This window comes from Artemia sp. Qi Xiang Cuo, chromosome 3 (genome assembly GCF_049724085.1).
Source record: "Artemia sp. Qi Xiang Cuo chromosome 3, ASM4972408v1, whole genome shotgun sequence".
Classification (NCBI taxonomy): domain Eukaryota; kingdom Metazoa; phylum Arthropoda; class Branchiopoda; order Anostraca; family Artemiidae; genus Artemia; species Artemia sp. Qi Xiang Cuo.
The window spans coordinates 53751426-53774449 of record NC_142796.1 but is presented as its reverse complement, the minus strand read 5'-3'; the positions used below and the strand labels follow the sequence as shown (position 1 = coordinate 53774449).

Here is a 23024-nt window from a genome sequence, read left to right as displayed (position 1 = left end):
ATAAAAAAAATTTTTATTTCCTACTTATGAGCTTCGAATTAACTTTTTATACTATACCCGAAATCCAGATGGCTCTGGTGCAGGTTGGAATTGAATACTTTTGCCATCCAAGGTGAACAAAGCCTCATTTGCAAACAAGGGCAAAACCACAGGTTTATGTGCCATGGTCTGTAAATAAAAATGAGTAAATATAGCCACATAGAAGTTGTTACAACCTATTAAACCATACAAGATGGGCAAGATATTTTTATCCTTAAATTTATTCCTACAAGCCAACATATAACAACTTGCATTTCTTGTCAAAAATTAAAGAAACACAAGAAACATCTGCAAAACATACAAAACTACAACAATAGAATAACAACATGTATTGGCCAGAAAATTAAAATTCATACAAAAAAGCTGTGAAACATATAAACTCAATAAAAAGGGATAAAAAGGGAACAGTTGCTCATTTAAAAGCATAATAAAAGCATTGATAAAAACAAAGATGAAAATCTCAGTACATTAAATCAAATCAATAGCTGGAAACAAGAAAACTACAAGAAAAGTATATGAAAATAGGAGCAAATTCAAAAAAGCCTTAAAACTTGAGGAGGGAGTCCAAAAAACCCTTCCTCCAGGATATGAGCTAGAATGGTATGATTCAGTAAGCCCTGAAAATGACCTTTATACACCAAACCAAATATATTAAAATAAACACAAGTTATTATTGGAAAATAAAACAATTCCTTTATTGGCTGTCCTATAAGCATGCTAATGATTTTCTACTTACATAAATGCACATAAAAATTCTGTATATATATAAAGTAAATTTTACCTCATATTAGTACATTCACACTAAATTCAGGTTTCATACTAATACATTCAGAACAAAAAAAAAAACAGCTTTATTCAAGTTGGCTTCTAAATGCCTCAAGTTTCAATTTGTGGCTTGACTGGAGTATATCTGTAAGGGGGTAAGATGGTCATTTCTCCCCAAAAATTGATTAAAAGTATCTCCTTTGAGCAAAACTGAAAAATCATGGCCTGAAAGCACAAATGTCTGTTTCTTGTCCACCTCCTTTCCTAGCAAAAGCACAAGAATCCTATTTTAAACATAGAATCATAGGATGGGGGGTTTGTCATCCTCAAAGATCCAATTTCCAGAACTTTCAACTACGTTGAACAAAATGGCAGTCTCAAAATTTTGATTGGATGTGTTTGGGGAAAAAGTGGGCTTGAGAGGCGGGTTAGTTGACCTCCTATTAAAATTGCACTGGCCCTTTGAATTTCTAAACATATCAGCCCTTTTTGAAGTTTCTACAACAACTCCTTTGATACGAAGTGCCCTGATATGAAAAATAAATAAATAAATAATATATTGTGCCAAGATCGTTCTTTACTTAGGCAGCGCTATTGCGCTGCCTGTTTTCCCTTGACTTTTAGGAGGTGTTTCTCCCCTTTTTCGAAAGTCTGGCAAATTTTCTCAGAACACAATTTGCACTTTACTGAGAAAAAATAAATATTTTTACTTTTAAACATTAATAAATCAAATAATATTAACATTTTGATTAAAAAATATCAGTATATGTATATTAAACTGACAAAGCAAATTCATTTGTTATTTTTCAATAAAGTTCAGATAATGTTCTGGCCTTGGGAAGGCATAGGGATTTTGAGCCCAACTCATGTTAATTTCTTCTCGTTTGGGTTTGACTCAGTTATTTACTGTAATTTCTGTTCTTTTTGGGTTTCATATATTTATTGATGCTGATTTGTTGTAGTTTCACGCTTGGTAGATTATTATTTTATTTTTGCTCATTTTTTGTTTAACGGAGTTCTTTACTTTTCTTTGAAAAATTTATTTTGTGGAAACAGTTTTTTTATTAATTTCGGTTCATTTTATATTGACATAGTCTTTTCAGGAAAAAAGGAAATAATACTTTAAATTTTTTCGTTTTTTTTTTAAGAATTATATAGTTTGGCCTGCTATTTGTATACTGGAGAAATATTTTCAGCAATTTTTAACAACACACACCATTTTAAAAATCTGGACACAAATAGTAGTTTTTAATTTAGTTTCATACCTCCTCTAGTTGACCTGAAATGGAAAAGTTGATACCATTCACAAACATCTGTGTACTTTCTTTGATAGCTTGGATACACTTACGCTATTTTGATTTGGTTATATTAAGTTTGAACATAATACCCTCAGTCGTTCTTGGGATACTGCTGAGATGCCTTATTCGGAATTAGCATTAATACAGTGCATTTTGATTTAATCTTAAGGAAACATTTAGTTTTTAAACATAAAGACAAATGGATGGGTGGGCGTGGGCGGGGGATCAGTTTCCCTCTAATCACTTTTGACTATTAAAAAGGGCATCAGCCCTTTCTATTTTCAATCAAATGAGCCCTTTTCAAAGTTCCTATGACAACTCCTTTGATACAAAGTGCCCTGGTCTAAACAACAACAACAAAAATAATACATTATACCCACATTGATCTTTATTATAAAAATGTCAAGGTTTCCAATCACTTTCGACTATTAAAAAGGGCACTAGGCCTTTCAATTTCCAATTGAATGAGCCCTTTTTGAGTTTCTACGACAACACTTTCTATAAACACCTTTTATGCCCCCAGGGTATAAATTACAACCCTAACCCTAAGGGCTGTAAGTGTGGTTGTCATCCTCTAAGACCTAATTTCCAGAACTTTCAACTACGTTAAACAAAATGGCTACCTCAAAATTTTGATTTGATGTGTTTGGGAAAATGGTGGGCGTGAGAGGGGCGTCAGTCACTCTCCAATCACTTTCGACTATTAAAAAGGAACTAGCCCTTTCATTTTCCAATCAAATGAGCCCTTTGGAAGTTTTTACGACAGCGCTTTCAATAAAAAAACCTTATATGTGCCCAGGGCATAACTGACAACCCTTAACCTGAGGGCTGGGGGGTTGTCATCCTCAAATACCTAATTTCCGGAAGTTTCTGCTACGTTGAACAAAATGGCTATCTGAAAATGTTGATTGGATGTTTTTGCGGGAATGGTGGGCATGAGAGGGGGGTTAAATACCCTCAAATCACTTTCGACTATTAAAAAGGGCCATAGCCCTCTCAATTTCCAATTGAATGAGCCCCTTTTGAAGTTTTTACAACAATTCTATCTATAAAAAACCTTATATGCCCCCAGGGCATAACTTACAACCTTTGCCCTGAGGGCTCTGTTATCCTCAAATACATAATTTCCAGAACTTCAACTACGTTGAACAAAATGGCCATCTCTAAACTTTGAGTGCATGTGTTTGGGGAAATGGTGAGCGTGAAAGGGGGGTTATGATTTCCAATCAAATGAGCCCATTTTGAAATTTCTATAGCAAACCTGGGTGTAGTTGTTGATAAACAGCTTAAATTCCACTGTCACACAAAAACAGGTCTCTAAGGTTAATCAAGCTCTTGATCTAATCAAATGAACAATTTCTTCTTGCCATCCTTTGGTAGCTTAAAAATTGTACACAGCTCTTGTTTGCCCTCATCTGAAGTTTGGTTACCCAGTCAGCAACTCTTCATATAAAAGTGACACTGCATTATTAGAAGGAGTTCAAAGGAGATTTACTAAATTATCAGCTCCACATAAAGATATGACATACCCTGACCGCTTGAAGAAACTTAACCTGCCCTCATTAGTTTACCAATGCCAAAAGGGGGATGTAATTGCACTCAAGAATTTATCTCTAAATAATATGATAGACCCATTATTCAGCTCTACATTATATCCTTCAACAAGGGATCATTCATTAAAGCTGCAAAGGATACATAAAAAGACAAGGAAGACAGAACTTTTTTTTCTACTGTTTCAACTTCCTCTATAAATTCTTTTAAAAAAGCTGTTGAGCATGAGTGGGCAAGTGTCAAGTGGAAATATCACTGAGATGCTCCTGTGATATTCAGATAGCATCCTTTCCAACACAGTGAGAACTACAGGAGGTTATTGCCACCTTAACTAACTGAAAGTGTGATTTAAGGAAACTAAGGTAAAAATAAACTTCTCTATTTCAGTAATGACATGCAGTTATGTCAATAAGGCATTTACAAGCTTTGACAAAAGCATACACTTTTGCCCACCAAAAGCATCAATCATAGAGAAGATTTGATGACAGTAATGGTTGATGCATGATGACATTGGTTCTATGGAGTTCTTGACTTGCAGCAATATTCACTCAATTATAACATCATAAACACTTAGTCCAAATGGGATCTCTCAAGAAAGCACTACCATATCTGACAAACTTCTAGCTCTTTTCCTTTCCATGCAATCCAGGCACCTAAGCATTTTGAGAAGGTTATTAGAAGAGATGGGGCACTTCTTGATCAAGAGTTTGGCAGTTTCCTTGAAATACCTTTGTGCCCTTTGAAAGATTCCCTGTTTATCTGCCAAGGTGAATTTATGAGCATCTAAAGCAAGCTCAACCTGTTCACCCAAAAGTGTCCAACAGATAGCTGTTCAAGCTCTCATGCAAAGTGGTAGAAATTCCATCAGAAATTAAATCATAACCCAAGAAATTAAAGATTTGATTCAGTATCAAATTCAACTAAGAAAAGAAGGGAAAATAGGAATTGCTAATATGCTCTGCAACAATGTATGTAACATGACAAGAAAAGCTGTGGCTGAGTATTACCACAAAAAAATTGATAACCTTTTTGAATCAAAGCCTAGGAGGTAATAAAACGAATTTGTGGAAAATCCGCTAGTGGTGTTGATTTCTGTTCAGATTCTAATGATGAAACAGTTGTTAACCAGTTAAATGGTCATTTAGTGTTTATGAATTCCATCAAGTTTTAAGTAAAATAAAGAAACTTAAATGAATTAGTATAACTCCCATAGATATTCCGATTGAACTTATTAAAGCATTTTCTGACAAATTGACTAAGCCACTAACACAAATTATTAATTGCATTTCAACTTCTTCAGTTTACCCACAGATATGGAAAATGGGGTATGTTACTCCAATCCCTAAAAAAGATACTGAACTTAATTTTGATGGTGTGAGGCCAATCACTTTGACCTTGTTCAACAAAATATACAAAAGTTTTGTAGCAAATTGGCTAAAAGCTGAAGATGAACCCCTACTTGATCCTCATCAGTACAGTAACAGAAAGAATACATCAACATCCCATTATCTAGCCAGTCTTTTACATTTTATTTTTAAGGATGCTGATGAGCCTGGTAAATGGCTAAACTTAATAACATTTGATTTTAAAAAGGGTTTCGATTTGATTGATCATAATATTTTAATTTCTAAGCTTTTAATTGATTTTAGAGTGAATCCTGCTGTGGTGAAAAGGATTCAGTGAAAATGAGTTTTTTAATAAATAGGTTTCAAATTTTAAATTATAAAAAGTCTTTCTCTGAACCCAAACCAGTTTTTTGTGGTGTACCTCAATGTACCATTCTGGGTCCTATTCTTTTTCTAGTTATGATCAATGATATTGCTAATTATTGTGAAAACTGCTGGAAATATGTTGACAACTTTATCCTTGGAGTTATTTTGTGAATCAAATGAAAGTAGCAAAGCTCAAATTTTAATTGATAACATGAAGACTAAAGCTTCCAGTTCAAATATGACAGTAAATCTTCAATTGTAACTATTTCATTTTTAAATTCTTCTGAACCAAATTTTCTACCAACTATCTCTGATTCTCTTCAGGTCAGGAAAATTGAACTCTTGGGAGTTATTATTACCAGTGATTTAAAATGGGAAGCAAACAGAACTGGTCTAGTAAAAAGGGGTAATGCTAGGCTGCAGATGCTCAAGCTTATGTCAAAACATGGCGCCCCTTCAGATCACCTCCTCCAAATATTTACATCTTTTATTTGCCCAATTTTGGAATATGCTGCTCCTGTATGGCATTTTGGACTGACAACTCAGCAAAGCGCCAGGATCAAAAGAGCTCAGAAAAGAGCTCTAATAATAGCATCAAAGCAGGCAGAAATGTCATATGAAGAGCTGCTGGCAAAGATTAAAATGCAAACTCTGAAAAAAAGAAGAGAGAAACTCTGCATGGATTTTGGAAGAAAATCTCTGATCCACCCAATCCACAAAACCCTTTTCCCCCCTCAATCCACAACAACACGACTCCCGCGCAGGGTTGCAGTGCCTGTTGAGAAACTTCAGCTGGTATGCTGTGCCCATCAGCGGTTTCCGAAAAGTTTTATACCTAGTTTTGTACATATGTACAACGAAAATCAGAAGGATTGATTTGTTTTTTTTTAATATTCAATTTTTAATGTGATTAATGCTTTTTAATGTGACTATACCAAACAAATTTGGCAGTGGAATGAAGATTTTGGTGAAAATAAAAGCTTATCTATCTATCTTTCCAAAGACATGAGAATGTCAGGTTTCACAAGTCTTGCCAAAACAGTAAGAAGGAAGTTTTTCAGCTTGGCATGCAGTGTGCACAAGGGGTTTGTTTTTCTGAAATGCTGCTAGGAATTTTGTAAAAGCTCAGACAATGAATACACAAATTTGAGCTCTGCAAGCACATTTTTCCTTTTTAGGTAGCTTACAATCTTGAGGTACTTTGCTGACAATACAGCATTCTTCAAATGTTTCTTCAATGGCACATAATACAAAAAACACTCCAATAGTGCTGGCCACAGATCAATCACATGGCAAATAGCAGGACCCAATGTTGGCCACCTTTTGGGATGTACTGAATGGAACTATTGTTTGGGGTCCATTTTTTCTGGCATTCTCAAAAATTCTTGCATTGTGCAGGCCAGCCTATGAAAAAAAGCCTCAAGATGACAACAACTTTGGATGACTGCTTGTCAAATTCCTGGAGCCCTTTCATAAATGTGCAATGCACAACATGAATGTTACACAATCAAATGTTCACAAGCTCTTTTGAAAACTTGCTCTTCTTCAATGCATTTGCAACCATACCTTTGTGTTCACATTATGCCCATCACTACCTATCATTACTACTCTTTCAAAAGGTAAATTCTAGCTCCAAATGCATGATATCAGCTTTTTTATGATGTCATCACCAGTTGCATGTCCCATGAAATACACCACCAGATGGCAGCTCACAAATTGATTGCTTGAAGAGGACCAAAAGTATATCCTAGTCTTTAGCCCTTTTCCCTTCACTGTTTGTAGTGTCATTATATTCAAGAAAAGTCAGCTTCACCTATGTCCTTCATAAGATTCTGTTTAGTGTGGGTGAGGTGCATCAGTTATCAAGTACATAGCATTCTTCAAACTCAGCAACATCCCAAGGAATAGCTTGCCAGGAAACATGGCTTCAAAGACATCAATGATTCCATCACACAGAGCTGCAGACATAGAAGCTTGCAAGGACTTGAGTACCCAGATGATTTCTACTTTGTATGTAGCATCTTTGTCACAAAACATCTCAAAGAGTTTTACTTCCATTGCTTGCTGATGGCTCTTCCAACTGGGACTGCTACCTAGAAAATCCACACAATCATAACAATAATGGAATGAGATAGATTACAACCTGTTTCTTGTGCTCACCTGACAAAGCATGCTGATTCAAGGTCTAAAAGCCTTTGCAACAGCTAAGGTTTTTCCTGTATATTTTGCAGTAAAAAGAAAACTCATCATCATCAATTGTTCCCCATTCATTTATCTTTCTTCCACTTGTGGCAGAAAGATCTTCTCACTCAACCTGCTATTAGTTTATCAACTAACCTTTAGAGGGAAAGAATATATAATTTGTACTATTGGAATACAAGTCAATTCAAAAAAATTATACTGGAATGGTTCATTTCATGAAGCTACTGGAAATGATCTATCCTTGAACATTACCACAATATGACCAATTTATTGTGCCCACCCTATAGGTCAATGTTACTCTCTATCCTTGAATGGTAACACAATGTGACCCATCCATTGCACCCAACATAAAAGCCAATTTTGTGCATATTAGCTTTGTTGCATATTAACTGTTTTGTTGCTTCTGTCTGAGCAACAACAGAATAACCAAGAGATCAGTACAGCTAGATATGTGGAGAAATTATATTATCTAAAGAGAATCTTTCAAGTATATCATGCTTTAGTTTCCAAATATACTGTGCTCCCAAATAGGGACTTTTGCATAAAAAAGTGCCAAAACTTCAGCCAAACAAAAGGTACTTTAGGGGCTTTTAGGGACTAATTCCAAGCCCTGATTTACGTGAACAAACTTACCAATGCTGCCTGCAAGGATTTATGATGTTTCCCCATTTCTGTAGAAACACAAAAATGGACTGTTTTGAAATGATTTATTTTGTGATACTGCCCCTGCCCCCCCCCCCAAACACACAAAAAGGTTAAAACATTTCTCCTTCAGTTTTATGTAAGCACAGTTGCTTCATAACCAATTTTTTATGAACTTGTTGAACCTTTCAGGATATTTTGTGCTTTGTTTTTAAACAATTGGCTAGTATTTGGCTTTAACTTGGTTGAATTCTATAACAAAATGACCTGCAATACATCAAAATTCTCTATTTTAGATGTGGTTTTATGTAACTCTCATAACTTAATACAGGGAGATACAACATAGGAAAAGCATTGAAATATATGCGCTGGTTTCAAGTGATCCCCTGCCACCATGGGATGACTTGATGATACATATTTTTTTTTTACCACTTGATTAACAAAAAGGTATCTCACATTTTTGTAGCCAATCTTATGAGTTAACAAAATATAGTAAAACAAAGCAATCACTAAAAACATTTAACCAGATATGATTGGAAAATGCAAACAGTGATGTCAAGTCACCCTACTCTACTACTACTTCTACAACTAACAACTAACCGAAGCACCAAGCTGCCTGAGGCCAACAGGGCTACACAAGTTCCTCCTCCATCCTAGTCTATTCAAAGCATCCATTTTTACGACTACCCACGAAGTTCCCATTTCCTTTAAATCCTTCTTTATGACGTCCTCCCACACCAGACGGGGACGACCTGCTTTTCGTTTAGCCCTAGATGGTTGGCCAAAAAGAACAATCTTTGGCAATCTGTCATCCTTCATCGGCACAATGTGCCCTAACCACCTCAACCTTTCTTTCATTATAGCCCTAGAGAGCGGTATTGAACCACATTTTTCGTATAGCCTATTGTTTGAAATACAGTCAGCTAGCCGGGTACCTAGAACAATCCTTAAGCAATTTCTCTGGAAAACATCAAGCAAATCTTCATCCGCTTTTTGGAGCGTCCATGCTTCAGAGCCATATTTGACCACTGTCATCACTGTAGCTTCTAATATTCTAATTTTGGTTTGTAGACTTATCTTCCTATTCTTCCAGACTTTTTTTAACTGTGAAAAAATACCCTGAGCCTTGGCTATTCTTTTTATAACATCTTCACTGCTCCCACCATCTTTACTATTAATACTACCAAGGTAAGTGAAGCTGCCCACCTGATCAATCTTGTTGTTACACACCGCCACCTTTTCATCTTCTCTTATCCCTAGCCTTAGTTACTTAGACTTCTTAACATTAATCTTCAACCTATTCTAGCATACTGAACTTGCAAAACCCCTAAGACTTCATTTATTTTGTTCACACTTTCATCTAGGATACTTAAATCATCAGCATAATCCAAATCCAGGAGACTTTTTCCTCCCCATTTGATTCTGTAGTCTCCCATTGCCTTTCCTGTGCTCCTTCAAACAAAGTCCATCAAAATAATCCATATAAAGGGGGATAGAACACAACCCTGCTTAACTCCTGATTTAATACCAAACCAGCTGCTAACCTCATTTCCTACCTTAACCGCAGCAGTTTTATTCTTATACATAGCAATAATCAATTTAATGTATTGGTCTAGTCTACCATACAAGGGTGAAACCTTGACTAAAGCTCTTTTACCAACAGAATTGAACGCTTTCTGATAATCTGTAAAAACTGTGGACCAAAGGTGTTTGAAAACTCAGGCACTTCTCAATTATTAGCCTAAGAGTGAAAATTTGGTCGACGCATCCTCTACCTTTTCTAAAACCGCACTGTTCTTCTCTTAAAACTTTGTGTACAGCATCTCTCAGTCTAAAAAGTATCATATTACTAAGTAATTTGCTACCTAAAGAGACCAGACTAATGCCTCGATAATTACCACACTCGCTTTTATCCCCTTTCTTATAAAGTGGCTTAATTTCTAACCTCAGAGCCACCATATTTAAGAAACTCATTTATCATGCTATCAGCACCTGGAGCCTTATTATTCTTTAATCCTTTTAGTACTGTTACTAATTCCTCCTCACAAAACACATCTTCCTTCACATCCAAGGTATCACAAACTTTTTCATTTTCCTCTATATTTTTTCCTGCAACTCTATCTTGGTTAAGCAAGTTCTCAAAATGTTTGGCCCATCTTGCTTTAGTTTTTTCCTTATTGCTAATTGCAACCCCATTCCTATCTTTAACTGGGACAAGTCCAGATTGACGACTCCCTCTCAATTTGTTAACATGCCAATATAATACTTTACTATTATGCCGTCTAGATGCATCTTCCAGATCCTTGGCAATTTTATCCAGGGCCTCCACTTCAAACCTCCTTAGTTCATATTTTAATACTTTCTCCACTTTCTTAACATTTCTTTTGTTTTCATATGATCTATCAGATAATTCTTGTACAAGTCCTTTCTCCTTTCTATTAAGCATAAAGCTTTTTCACTAGTACTCATAGCTGTAGGCCTAGCTTTCTTCCCTGAGACACCTTCTGCAACTTCACAAACTATTTTTCTAAAATTATTCCAACCATCTTCCACATTATCAAATTTTAAACTCTGAAATTTAGTATTCAACTGTTCCTGGAACTTTTCTCTCAAATTCTTATCCTGGAGTCTACCAACATCATAACTTCCTGGGAGGTAGTTACCCTTCCGATATTTCAGCTTTAAATTAATCCTTGACACTACTAGATGGTGATCTTTACTTTTAACATCAATAACAGCACTCCTATATACCCTAGTATCTTGTATTGATCCTGCCAGTCTTCTGTTTACTATAACATAATCATGAGCCATTTTATGACCAAACACCGTATTGGTTATAACTAGATTGTTATACCTACAAAATTGAAAAAGTCTGTATCCATTACTGTTTTCTTTTCCTACACCAGGTTTACCTAGGCTAGGATACCATCTATCCCTATTTCTACCAACCTGGGCATTAAAATCTCCCAGTAATAACATTATATTTCTACCTGGGACCCTGTCTATTTGCTCCTGTAACTGTAAGTAAAATTCATCTGAGTCACTAGTATCTCTATCAGTTGGTTCTACAGGGGTGTATGCTACTATAACTTATATCCTGATCTTTTTAATCATAAAATGAGCAATTACTATTCTATTATTAATACCTTCCCCGCCTAAACAAGACTTAGTAGCTTTCTTATTCATCATCAGCCCTACTCCCTGTCTGTGTACTCCATCCTTCTTGCCTGAGTAAACAAATTCTATATCACCTAATTTTATGCTTCCTATCCCTGGGATATGAGTTTCTGAAACTCCTATTAAATCCAGTTTGAATTGTCTGAATTTGTCAGTCAAAATGTTAATATGATAGTCATTTTTTTAATGTTGTAACATGCCAAGTTCTAATGTTCATGTTCTTTAAATCATTGAAATTATTTTGGCCTCAGAAAAGACCAATATCCTATAAACTATTCCAGGACGGAAATTACTAATCTTTTCACATCTATACCGAAGCGCTTACGCTCGCTGTGAACTGGAGAGCAAAAAGCCCTTTGGACCTCCATGAATGGAAGTTTTGTGTAATCCTGGGCCTATATTGGTCAGAATATGATTTTCAGCATTTAGCAATACTCTTCTATCAATAAGAGTCAAAATCCTGCACAGACAGTCTCAAGCCTATTATCATTATATATTCATGCCTACAAATATTATGCCACTACGGGGAGGCAGCCCATAATAGATAAATTAGCTAGGAAGAGGTTTTTCAGCTCAAAGACGCCCATCAAAACATACCAAGCCCAGAAGAATTGTCCATTAGTCAGAATCCCGTGCAAATGCTGTGTTGCTGTTATTTAAATGTATCTTTCAGTTTTGTTATATCCTAGGATGATATTTGGAACCATTGATTGTGGTGGGGGTTACTGTTGAAATTACAAATCTGATAGTCAAAAAGAGCATAAAATGAGGAAACTAGTTTTATTACTTTTATTTTATTAAGATTGTTTCCTTTGAGAAGTGGTAAAATTCTAGACAAGAGCTTTTTGCTATCTTGGAAAGGGGCTAGTTTAGGAAAATGAAACTTTCAGCAATGAATCCAGGGCCAGAAACATACTCTAGGAAGGTATTGCCAAGCTTCTATGGAAGTCTTAGAAATTTGTCTACTTGACAGGTTGGTCACAAAACAACAATATACCTTAATGGTATAAATGTATGACCAATCCAGGTTATAAGGAGACATGTTAAGGAAACAATTCTTACTTCATAACATGCACAATAATCCTAGTTAACATATTTTCCAGGGGGAGCACCTTTATCCACACTATTTTCACTGTTGTACAATTTTTTTTAACAAAATTGTGAAAAATAAACAGATTTTACTTCATTTATCCATTTTCAAATAGTCTATATATGAAAGTAATATATGAAACACCATTACTATCATCTACCAAAAAGATACAAATAGGCAAATATTGATAAATTTTGGTTAAGTTAGGTTAGATAGATGGCTCTTGGGTGTTTGTTTATAAACAATTTTCAAGACTTGGAGAATAGACATAAAAATGGAAAATGTGATTGAAAAACTGGAAAAAGAAGGAAAATAGCAAGGATAAAGGTGTTCCCCTTGGAAAATATGTTACTTAGGATAATTTTGCATGAAATATACCTGCATGACCTGGTGAAATTTTGACAAAATAACATTTTACCTTAATTTTCAGTTATCAGTTTCTTTTTCTCTAGCTTTAGTTCTGAAAATGAAATTCCTGTAATTTGAGTAGAATTTTAAGCCATATCAATGTTTTTTTCAAAATTTAGGAAATGTATTTACATATCTTTAAAGCCTTATAAATTGGGATTGAGCAAAGTTGTGAAGCTGAAAATAATTTTGTTATACTTTATTTAAGCAGAAGATCTATCATAAAGAATATATCTTTATAGAATATAGAATATTCTTTATCTTCAATCATAAAGAATAAGATTTGCTTATATGCTGATGATTCCAAAATAATCGGTCCGATTTATGACCCCCAAAGTACCAAAGACATCCAAGCAGATCTTAACGCACTCTCAACGTGGGCAAAAACCTGGCGACTAGAATTTAATATCCAGAAATGCAAGGTCATACACTTTGGAGCAAACAACCCTCTCAGCCAGTATTTTATGGAATCCAATTGTGGTTTTAAACAGCCACTTACAACCAGTCACTGCGAAAAAGATCTGGGAGTCTTGGTTGATAACAAGCTCAAATTCAACTTACACACGCAGTCTGCAGGAGCCAAAGCCAACCAAACTCTCAGTATAATAAAGAGAACGTTCTGCAGTAGATCTCCAGCAGTGATTACTAAGCTCCTAATGGGCCTGATCTGACCAAAATTAGAATTTGGGATGTCAATTGCCACACCAGTTAACAAGCTTGACCAATCGAGTCTGGAATTGGTGCAGTAGCGAGCAATGACATGTATAAGGGGTTTTCAAAATTTGCCACATTCTACCAGACTCCAGAGGCTCAAAATACCATCTCTCACATACCGACGTAAGCAAGGAGATGTATTGATGACATTCAAATTGATCTGCAACCACAATATCATCCCTGACTTATTCCAGTTACATAGTTCGTCAAGAACATGAGGGCACCCCCTAAAGCTCTACCAGAAATGTGCTAATACCAGGCTGCAAAAAAAAATTTTCTCCAACCATGTGGTTGGCTTATGGAATTCCCTTAGCCAGAATGCAGTCATGTCCCCTAATACTGAAGCCTTCAAGTCAGCTGTTGACAGAGATTGGTGCAGCAAGCCATGGCGCACAGTTTGGGATGTGCCCGATGAGCTGAGCCACCATCATCATTGACCGGCATCTACAGGATTTGTCCTTATCGCTGGCTAGTGCGATTTAAGGTAATTTTAAGGTAATCTATTTTGCAAGGTTTCACTTTTATAACACACAGATTTTTAAAGGTCATCAAAGGTCAGGGCCCTCTAGAGGGAGAAGGAGTAGAGGTAGGTACTTTGTACGGTCAATATATACCAAATCATATTATTGAGTTAGGACTAAAGTATACAGGACTAAATATATTAGGACTAAAGTATACACCATTCGATGCCTTTTTTTATGCTGATTATGAATATAATAAGCATTTCTATCGGAAATGAATTTCAGCCCCCCCCCTATATAGGCCAATTTAGGGTTAGGTTAGGTATCGCCTATGTAGGGAGGGGGGCTGAAATTCAATTCTGATATAAATGCTTATTATATTTATAATTAGCATAAAAAAAGGCATTGAATGGTGTATTCACTTTAGTCCTAACTCAATAATATGATTTGGTATATATTGACCCTTTGTAATACCTTCCCAGGACATAGCCTACTTGAGCCTGTAGACCCATCCCTGAAAGTTTCATTTTCCTAACCTAACCCCTTTCCAAGATAGCCAAAAGCAGCTAAAGTTGAATTTTATCTAACATTTTACCTTGATTATCAGTTATCAGTTTCTTTTTCTCTGGCTTAGGTTAGTTCTGAAAATGTAATTCCTGATAGCCAATTTGAGTAAAATTTAAGCCATATCAATGTTTTGTTTTCAAAATTTAGCAAATTTATTTGCATATCTTTAAAACCTTATAAATTGGGATTGAGCAAAGTTGTGAAGCTGAAAACAATTTTGGGTAAAATTCTACCAAATTGTATTAGGCTATTGAGTTAGGAATAAAGTGAATACACCATTTGATGCCTTCTTTAGGCTGATTACAAATATAATAATCATTTCTATTGGAAATGAATTTCAGCCCCCCTCCCTATATATGCCAATTCAGGGTTAGGTTAGGTTGTAGAAATATATACCCTGAATTGGCATATAAAGGGGGGGGGGCTGAAATTCATTTCTGATAGAAATGATTAGCCTATTATATTTGTAATCAGCATACAAAAGACATTGAGTGGTATATTCACTTTATACGTAAGTCAATAATATGATTTGGTAGAAATTTATCCAATTTTGTTGTAGGCTAATTCATTCAAGCAGAAGATCTATGCTATTTTGCAAGGTTTCACTTTTATAACACACAGATATTTAATGGTCATCAAAGGTCAGGACCGTCTAGAGGGAGAAGAAGTTAAGGTACTTACTTGAAAATACCTTCCGAAACATAGGCTACTTTAGCCTGTAGACCCATCCCTGAAAGTCTCATTTTCCTAACCTAACCCCTTTCCAAGAGAGTCAAAAGTAGCTAGAGTAGAATTTTACAATTATTTCTGGTTTAGATAACATCAGTCATAGAAAGAAGAGTTCAAACCTTAATGTTTCTCCACTAAACAACTATTGTTATGAGCACGCATGTGCTTCAAGTTTGAAATTTTGCTATTGATGAATGCAGTGGATAGTGTTTGCCATAACTTTCGTCTATTACCTAAGCCGCGTTTTCAGGCTCAGCGGGTTTGAACACGGGTTGTTCTAGTCTAGTTTCAAGTTTCTAGTTTTGTGTAGTTCCAGCGGGTTCAAAGCTTCAACCCCATGTTTGATGCACTGCTGTATAATGCTTGATGCGCAAGACGCGAACAACTCGTGTTTAAAGACGGGTTGTTCATGGATCAGCAGATTCAACCAAGGGTGTTTCTCATCGCATTAAGCATTGTGCAGCAGTGCATCTAGTGTATCAAACACGGGGTTGAAGCTTCAAACCTGCTGAAACTAGACAAAACTAGACAAAAAACTAGAAACTTGAAACTTGACGAGAACAACCCGTGTTCGAACCCGCTGAGCCTGAAAACACGGCTCTAGTTTTGTTGGCATAGGAGAATTTTTCCAAAAAACGCTTATCATAGAGAATTAAAGAACAATATTAAAGAACAATATAAAGCCTAAAAGAAGAAAAATAGTTCAACCATGGGCATACGGAAGGGGGGCAGCTGATCCCCCACCTAGAATTTCAAATTTATACTTGATACGACTGAAAAAGCAGGTGAAAAAAGGTAGATGGCTGAAAAAGCAGCTATAAAAGGTAGATGGTAGAAAAAGCTAGAAATAAACAGCTGGAATGACAGAATAAAATTCAAACAAGAAGCAATTATCCATAATTTCTTGGAAATATTTAGCTCTGATCCTAGAAGATTGATTAATGATGAAGCATATTAAGGGTTTATGGTTTTTGGTAATTACTTATTAATAAAGATTGCATAGGTATGATAGAACTTGCTGGCAATGTAAAGTTTTGTGAAATATCAATTTAACTTCAATCCCCCGCCCTTCATCACAGAATCGGCCCCCCCTCCCCCTTAGAGAAAAAGGTGCGTATTTCCTTGAGTTCAACAGATATAACTTAAAAATGGGCATAAATTGTAATAAATCAAAAATTGAACTTTACAGGCTATTGAGGGATATTTTGAATAGCTTCAGTTCATGAATATGTAGGAGGGAGAGACGAATATTTTCCAAATCTAGGAAAAGGGTCAATTCTGCAGTCTTTTGATTTTTCAATGGATGTACAAACAAAATTGCAATGAAAATACCAAAACAGGGTATTTTCAGAATTGGGGGAGGAGGGGTAAAGAATTAGAGGAAGTAAGTGCCCTCCTTTCAATTGACACTCCGCGACAGTTGTGGTTTGATTTACAAAGTGATAAACTGTGGAACCAGCCAGTAGAATTTGGAGTGCTAAATTTAAATTGGGAAATTCTTGGGGGTAAAGTTGGAGCCATTTTTCCCAAATCAAGTGAAAATAATAGTGGACACTAAAAAATAAGCCATATAGTACCATAAATATAAAGATATACTAAAGAAAACTGAGATTTTTCTGTGGATGCTTGAATTATGCAGGGTTATCTTAGTTTTGACCACATTTTTGATGAAAATAAATTTCAGTGGGAGGGGGGCAAACTGAGTTATGGGAGGGACAGTTGCCCCCTGCCCCACAATAGATTACTACCTTTATTGCACGCCCTAATTTATAGTGTCTGTGGTAGCTTGTCAGGGAGGGACCCTAAAAGTCTTGGGACTCACTTGAAATTTCATACAGCGGCAGTCAAACCAAAAGAAAATTTCCCCAAGGAAGGCCAAATTCCATGTGCTAGTAAGACTATTAGTTTCAATGTTCAGTAAGTATCATAGTTGCAAATATTAAAGCCTGCTAACACCTCTAAAAAAAAAAAATATTGTTATCATTTAATTTTTTAAGGAAAGTCTTTTGGATTTTCGTTGCGTGTATATTAAATTTTAAGCAGATTTGAACAGATTTTTGTGGAAAATTAGTCGAGCTTGATAGTGGTTTGCACCTTAAGAAAATTGCACCGTCTTTCTCCTTGCCCAAGGTTCTTGCTTAATAAGTTTCAAGCAGATTGGTGCCTTTTCATACAAAAACAGAGAGAGAATGTATACCCATTTTAAAAGTACCTCTTATGTTTTAGTGAAGCAATTTGCTTTCTTTTAACCCTTAACATACCAAAGACGTCTTTGGAGGACCCCAGATGGTGTTGTTTGGTGATTCTGCTGCAATTATGATATCCAGTTTAACCCAGATTTTTCTATTCCTCCTGGATGAGTTAACGACCAAAATTTCATAGTTATGCATAAAACACATTCATTTAAAAAAATAAGAAAATAGTAACGCGCTTGGAGTCCCGTTAGCACCCCGTTTGGTATATAATGTTATATCGATTCCTGTCGAAGTTACGCAAGGAACTGACCAAACCCAACATTCTGCGCAGGACTATCAATACAAATGGCTCTATCTTCCAGCTGTCAAATCAATTGAGGCTGCCGGAGTATTTGTTGCGCCCAACATTGCAGCTCACAGCACATCATTAACGTCAAGGCAGCAGCAGATCAGAAGGGAAAGGAGGTAATTGTATCCCAGAAAAAATGACAAGAAAGTCAATACAGTCTCTGGGATACCATATAGGTAGAAAATGCTTTCATGATTGTAGTGCATACTTGCAATATTGATATTTAGTCCCGTCCAAAATTGCTGAAGCTTACAGGAATGAATATCAATATAAATTAAACTGTCAATTTACATTATAAAGTGTTGTTCGTTAGTTATTGATATTATTGTAGTTTCTTTTACTAATATTGTAGGAAATAAAAATACACAGTTCAAAATGAAAATAGTTTTCAGGAGAGTATAAATGATATTCTGGACTTTAAAAGCCTTCGAGGGTCTTAGCACTGTCCCATTTGCGGTAGTTTCTGTTTGTTTCATGTTTGATATGATTAGTAAATTCTGTCCGTTTTGGGTTACATTTGTTTTTTTCTGCCTTGGAAAAAGTGAAGTAGCAAAGTAGCAATGCTACTTGGCAGTTTTCAAATTTGTTGGCAAATTTTGTCTGAAGATACCATTTTTATGTATAAAAATACTTTTTGCTTAAAGAAAAGCTGTCAGAACACAATTTGTGCTGCTTAAGTGTCAGTAAATTTTGGAATTCTATCGAATTCTGCTACTGGCAGCTTTGGAACTTTGTCCATACTTAGTTTTTAAATAGTAGGCCTACTTTATGTATGTTTCAAGCGCGAATTACCCTTTGACTGTGTTTATGCTTGTCTTTGGTTTAATATAGCTATTTACTTACGTTTGAAAAATTTCTTGTTTTTTTAAATTATTAGTTCCTTAAAACAATCCTAACTTTTTAAAATTTACTTTGTAAATGAAGGAGATATAAATTATTTTATAAAAGACGAAACTTTAGCATTTATCTTCCGTGATGTAAAAAGTCAAAATTGATAAAATTTTGATCTGGTGTAAAACCAAAAAGGTCAAAAGGTCCATGAAAGGAGTAAACCTACGGAATACTGTCAGAAACCATAGCCATGGGTTACATGGCCGGGTTGATCTTATATGGGATGACTTAGCAACTTGTTCAGAAAATGTTACTAATCCCAGGGTACTAAAGATTTAGTGACATCGGAGAAAAGTTATAGTTCAATGGCAACAACTCTAAGTAAGCATGTTCTGCAATCCCAATAGTTGGTATTTTAGTCAACAACACTGCATCCTTTACCTTTTTTTATATATTTCTTTTCCTTTCAAGAGGCTGAATCATTCTCATACAGCTACTACCTTTCCTTAAGTAATCCAAGTTACCCTCAGGAAGTTTTCACTAATAGACGATATTTTCCATATTCTGACTGATTTTGCGAATAATTGTATCAAACCTTGTCAACTAGGAGCAATATTTTCAAACTTCATGTTTCGCACACGGGGTTAATCCACTGCATGCGCAAACAGGTTTTGGTCCATTATAAACTTGGTCGATGATGTGCCTCATGAAAACTTATTAAAGTCCACTGAATAAGCCGTAAACGTTAACCCAAGTGATGAAAACAATCTATAGCACACAAATTTTAGATACTGGTTCTAAGAACTCTGGAACTAACGGTGAGTTTGCTGATTAACTCTAAAATAATGCAGTTTCTACAGAAGAGAATGACGAAAGCAATACTAGAGAAGGGAGAGGAGCTGGGAATCATTAAGAAGACAAGGGTGTAGCACAGACTAGATAAAGACAAGTCAAACTTCCTCAATCATTGACAAAACAGCAAAAATTACTCATAAACATAATGGTTTCCATAGTTAAGCAGGATATCTTTGAAAATATTGCAAAGAGAGTAGACTTAATTACCACATCCCTCTTAACCTGACAGCACGGTGAAATAGCACATTCAAAATGATCGAGTCTGGAAAAAGAACAGGGAACCTTTGGGAAACATTTTTCACACTCAACATTGGCAACAGTACCATTAGGAAATTCCGATGGGATTGCAGTAGAAAGCGTACTTGAGATTCCACGGTGCTGCTATGTGTTTCTTCACATTCAACTGCAATTCGGCTATAAATAGTTTTAAGATGGCTTTATTTCCTTGTAATAATAGAGCCAATGGTGTTACCTTTGTCATATCCGTCAAAGAACTTATATCTATAGAGTTAAGGAAGTATCTTATCACAAATAAACAATTTGAACCTAATCTCCTCTCTAATGCAGCATTTCTGGATTGTTTTTCAGTTAAAACGTTATTACTAGTTGATCGCCCTCTTACCCTCGAATATTTGATGCTTTTACTGCAGGATACATTAAAAATTACTATTAGAAATCAAAGAGAACCCAACTTACCCTCGCACAGCTGACACTCCAGTGGTTAAGATGGAGTCTATTGAGAAAACTTATCCCATATTTTTTTGGACAAAACGGGTTTCTAAGCCATCAAACGCTCCTGCAGCGTTAGAAAACCTACCAAAAGTGCCTTAAAATTGTACAAGGAGTAAGTTCCAGTGCACTTTTCTTAGCAGTGTCGATTGAGAAAAATTCTCAGCTTTCAAATTCGTTGAGTTTTAATCAAAGCATATTCTTTGTTATATTTACAGCTTATATTCAGGTGCAGACCCGGAGTTTGGAGAGGGGATAGGGATTGGCTGAGAAATCCAATAATTTCTCAGATTTGATAATTTATCAGAGCCAGAGCCACTGTCAGAGCCAATGGTGTCAACACCCCTTTTCCTTTGGGAGTGAACAAAGAAAATTTGCCGACTTAATCAGAAGCATGGTGATTTGAACTTTGAAAAAAAAGGAGAAAACTATTGAAGTGGTAGAAATTTCTAGTAGAGTGCTAGCAAGTATAATTTGGAATAAAAAATTTTTTTGCCGTGAGGTGGCAGTAAGATGGTGAATGACTCCACAGCTAAAGCATAAGCATGGAACTAACGACAGCAAGAATCACATTAAATCATAAACTAAACTGTTGCACAACGGAATATGCAGTTATATGACAACTCGGAATTACAATGGAATGAAGGAACGCCCTATTTTAGCGTCGCTTAAAAAGAAGCAAGTAAAAATAACAGTGAGATTTTCGATCGCCTTCTAGGAGAATATAAATCCCATAAAAGTTATTTTTTTTAAGGAAAAACAAGAAGAAGGAATTGAATTCACGCCAAAATTTTTAATTCAACTCTCTTTAACCAAAATCTGTAATTAGAAGACAAATCGAAATTAGAATGGAATGAAGAAATGTGGTATTTTAGTGCCACTCAAAAAAGAAGTAAGTGAAATTAATGCTAAGATTGTCAGTCACCTCCCAACAGAATATAACTCTACAAAAGATATGTTTCTATGTTGGGTAAACAGGAAGGAGGAATTGAATTCACATTCAAATTTCTGAATTGGACTGAAATTGCTCATATGCCCCCTCATGACTTAAAACTAAAGAATAACACGATAGTTTTGCTAATGCGTAATTGAAGAATCACATATATACGAGCCTGCTCCGTGCGGAGTACCAGAAGACCGAACGAATCTTGGTTTCCTTATATATTTACATATTTTAAATATACAAATTTACCACTTACTTGTGATTAAGCAAGGAAGTAATATAGGAAGTAACTAAGAGCTAAATGGGAATGAAGTCAACAGAACTTGATAATCATTTCACTCTTTTTATTTTTAAGCTTATTTTTTTCAACATGCTATTATTTCTTTAGGTATTTATAATCTTCGAAAAAAAGAAAGACAGAGTTAGAAGGGACAACAGATAACAATAAGACGCTAAAGGTATAAATAATCGACAGGTCTTGACTTTCGTTTGTTGGATTTGGTTTCAACTACTGTAGGCACAGGTATGTCTTTACTTTGCAGAGCAACTGTGCATTCTTGCTCCAGTTCCAATGTTAGGTTTTCAAGCCAGTGATCCAGGGGGTTCAACCTAAAAAATAATGTATAATAATTAAAAACCATACAGAATAGTAATAATAATAAAGATAGTAACAAAAATGATGAACTAATATTATTTATTATTACGACTAATAAATATAATAATAATTATGATAATAGAAATCAATGAAAGTAATAATTATCATTATTCTTATGATATCTAAAATAAATTGAAATGATAAAAAATTAACAATATAATAAATATTTTGTTTATTTGTTATTATTATGCATCAATTAAATATCAGAGTTACAATAATCGTGTTTTATAAATAATATTTATATTATCACTAAAATACTAACTGCAAATATTATAATAAATAATATAATTAAAAAACAAAATAACATAATTGATATATTACATATCGGGAGAGTTAGTTAACACATTTTAAATAATTTACAGAATAAAGATTTTATATCAGTTTTGAAACTTTTATGATTTACAAATTGAATTCGTTTTTTTTATTATGGGCCGAGACTGGGTCACCAACAGCGCCACCGTCAGCCAAGACTGGGCCTAGAAGACAATCCTTTTCGTCTTCCACCAGCCTATTGCTTTTCTCCTACACAATTAATTGCTTGTGGTCTAATGTGAGCTCCGTTTTCAGGTCATCCACATCCAACCCGGTGTTCAACACGGGTTTTGCAGATTATCGTTTTAAGTTCCGTTTTCAACATGGGTTTGGTTATTCTCAGAACCCGTGTTCAACAATACTATTCAGGCGCGTTACAATATTGAAGAACCCGTCTCCAGCATGCTTTAAACTCGTAAGATGAAAATGCTTTGAAGTTTGGCTGGATTAAACACGAAGAACCTGAAAGCGATTTTTGTCAAACCCACTCAAAACACAATTCAAACCTGGTGCCTAAAAACAGCTGTGAATTATTCATTGTTGTTTTACAACGTTTTAAAACTGACTATCTAAGAAAACTTTTTAGTTAGATGGCAAGCCAGAACGTTGTGAAACCTTGATCTACTAATCCAGACTATTAATCCATGTAACGAAAATATACATTTGAGTTACTTTTATACGAGCCGGACAAAAATTTCAGGGCAGGAGTCAAGCCTGATAACCCCCTCCCTCAAGATACCGCTTCGCTTATTTATGAATAAATTATAATACTATAATGTTATAGATTGTTCGAATAAGAT

At 35.3% G+C, this 23024-nt stretch overlaps 3 protein-coding genes across 3 annotated transcripts in view; all 3 read right to left on the bottom strand.

The window, feature by feature from the left end:
• The window catches only part of LOC148954274 (DNA-directed RNA polymerase I subunit rpa1-like), a 128651-nt gene extending 113063 nt beyond the window's left edge, over positions 1–15588 (bottom strand). Inside the window, 2 exon segments of the mRNA XM_089086218.1 lie at positions 58–168; positions 15475–15588. Coding sequence (XP_088942344.1) covers positions 58–165 — 108 coding nt within the window. The 5' untranslated portion in view covers positions 166–168; positions 15475–15588.
• LOC148954275 (uncharacterized) lies at positions 6154–15390 on the bottom strand. The gene is made up of 2 exons (XM_089086154.1): positions 15308–15390; positions 6154–7454 (listed from the first exon to the last, which is right to left on the bottom strand). The coding sequence occupies exons 1-2, from the start codon at positions 15367–15369 to the stop codon at positions 7202–7204; spliced, it is 315 nt and encodes a 104-aa protein (XP_088942280.1). The 5' UTR covers positions 15370–15390; the 3' UTR covers positions 6154–7201.
• A 6004-nt stretch (positions 15589–21592) lies between the features above and the next one.
• LOC148954273 (uncharacterized) overlaps positions 21593–23024 on the bottom strand; it is an 88284-nt gene continuing 86852 nt past the window's right edge. The window contains exon 3 of the mRNA XM_089086153.1: positions 21593–21866. Within this exon, the coding sequence (XP_088942279.1) occupies positions 21710–21866 (157 nt within the window). The 3' untranslated portion in view covers positions 21593–21709. The remainder of the gene's footprint in view (positions 21867–23024) is intronic.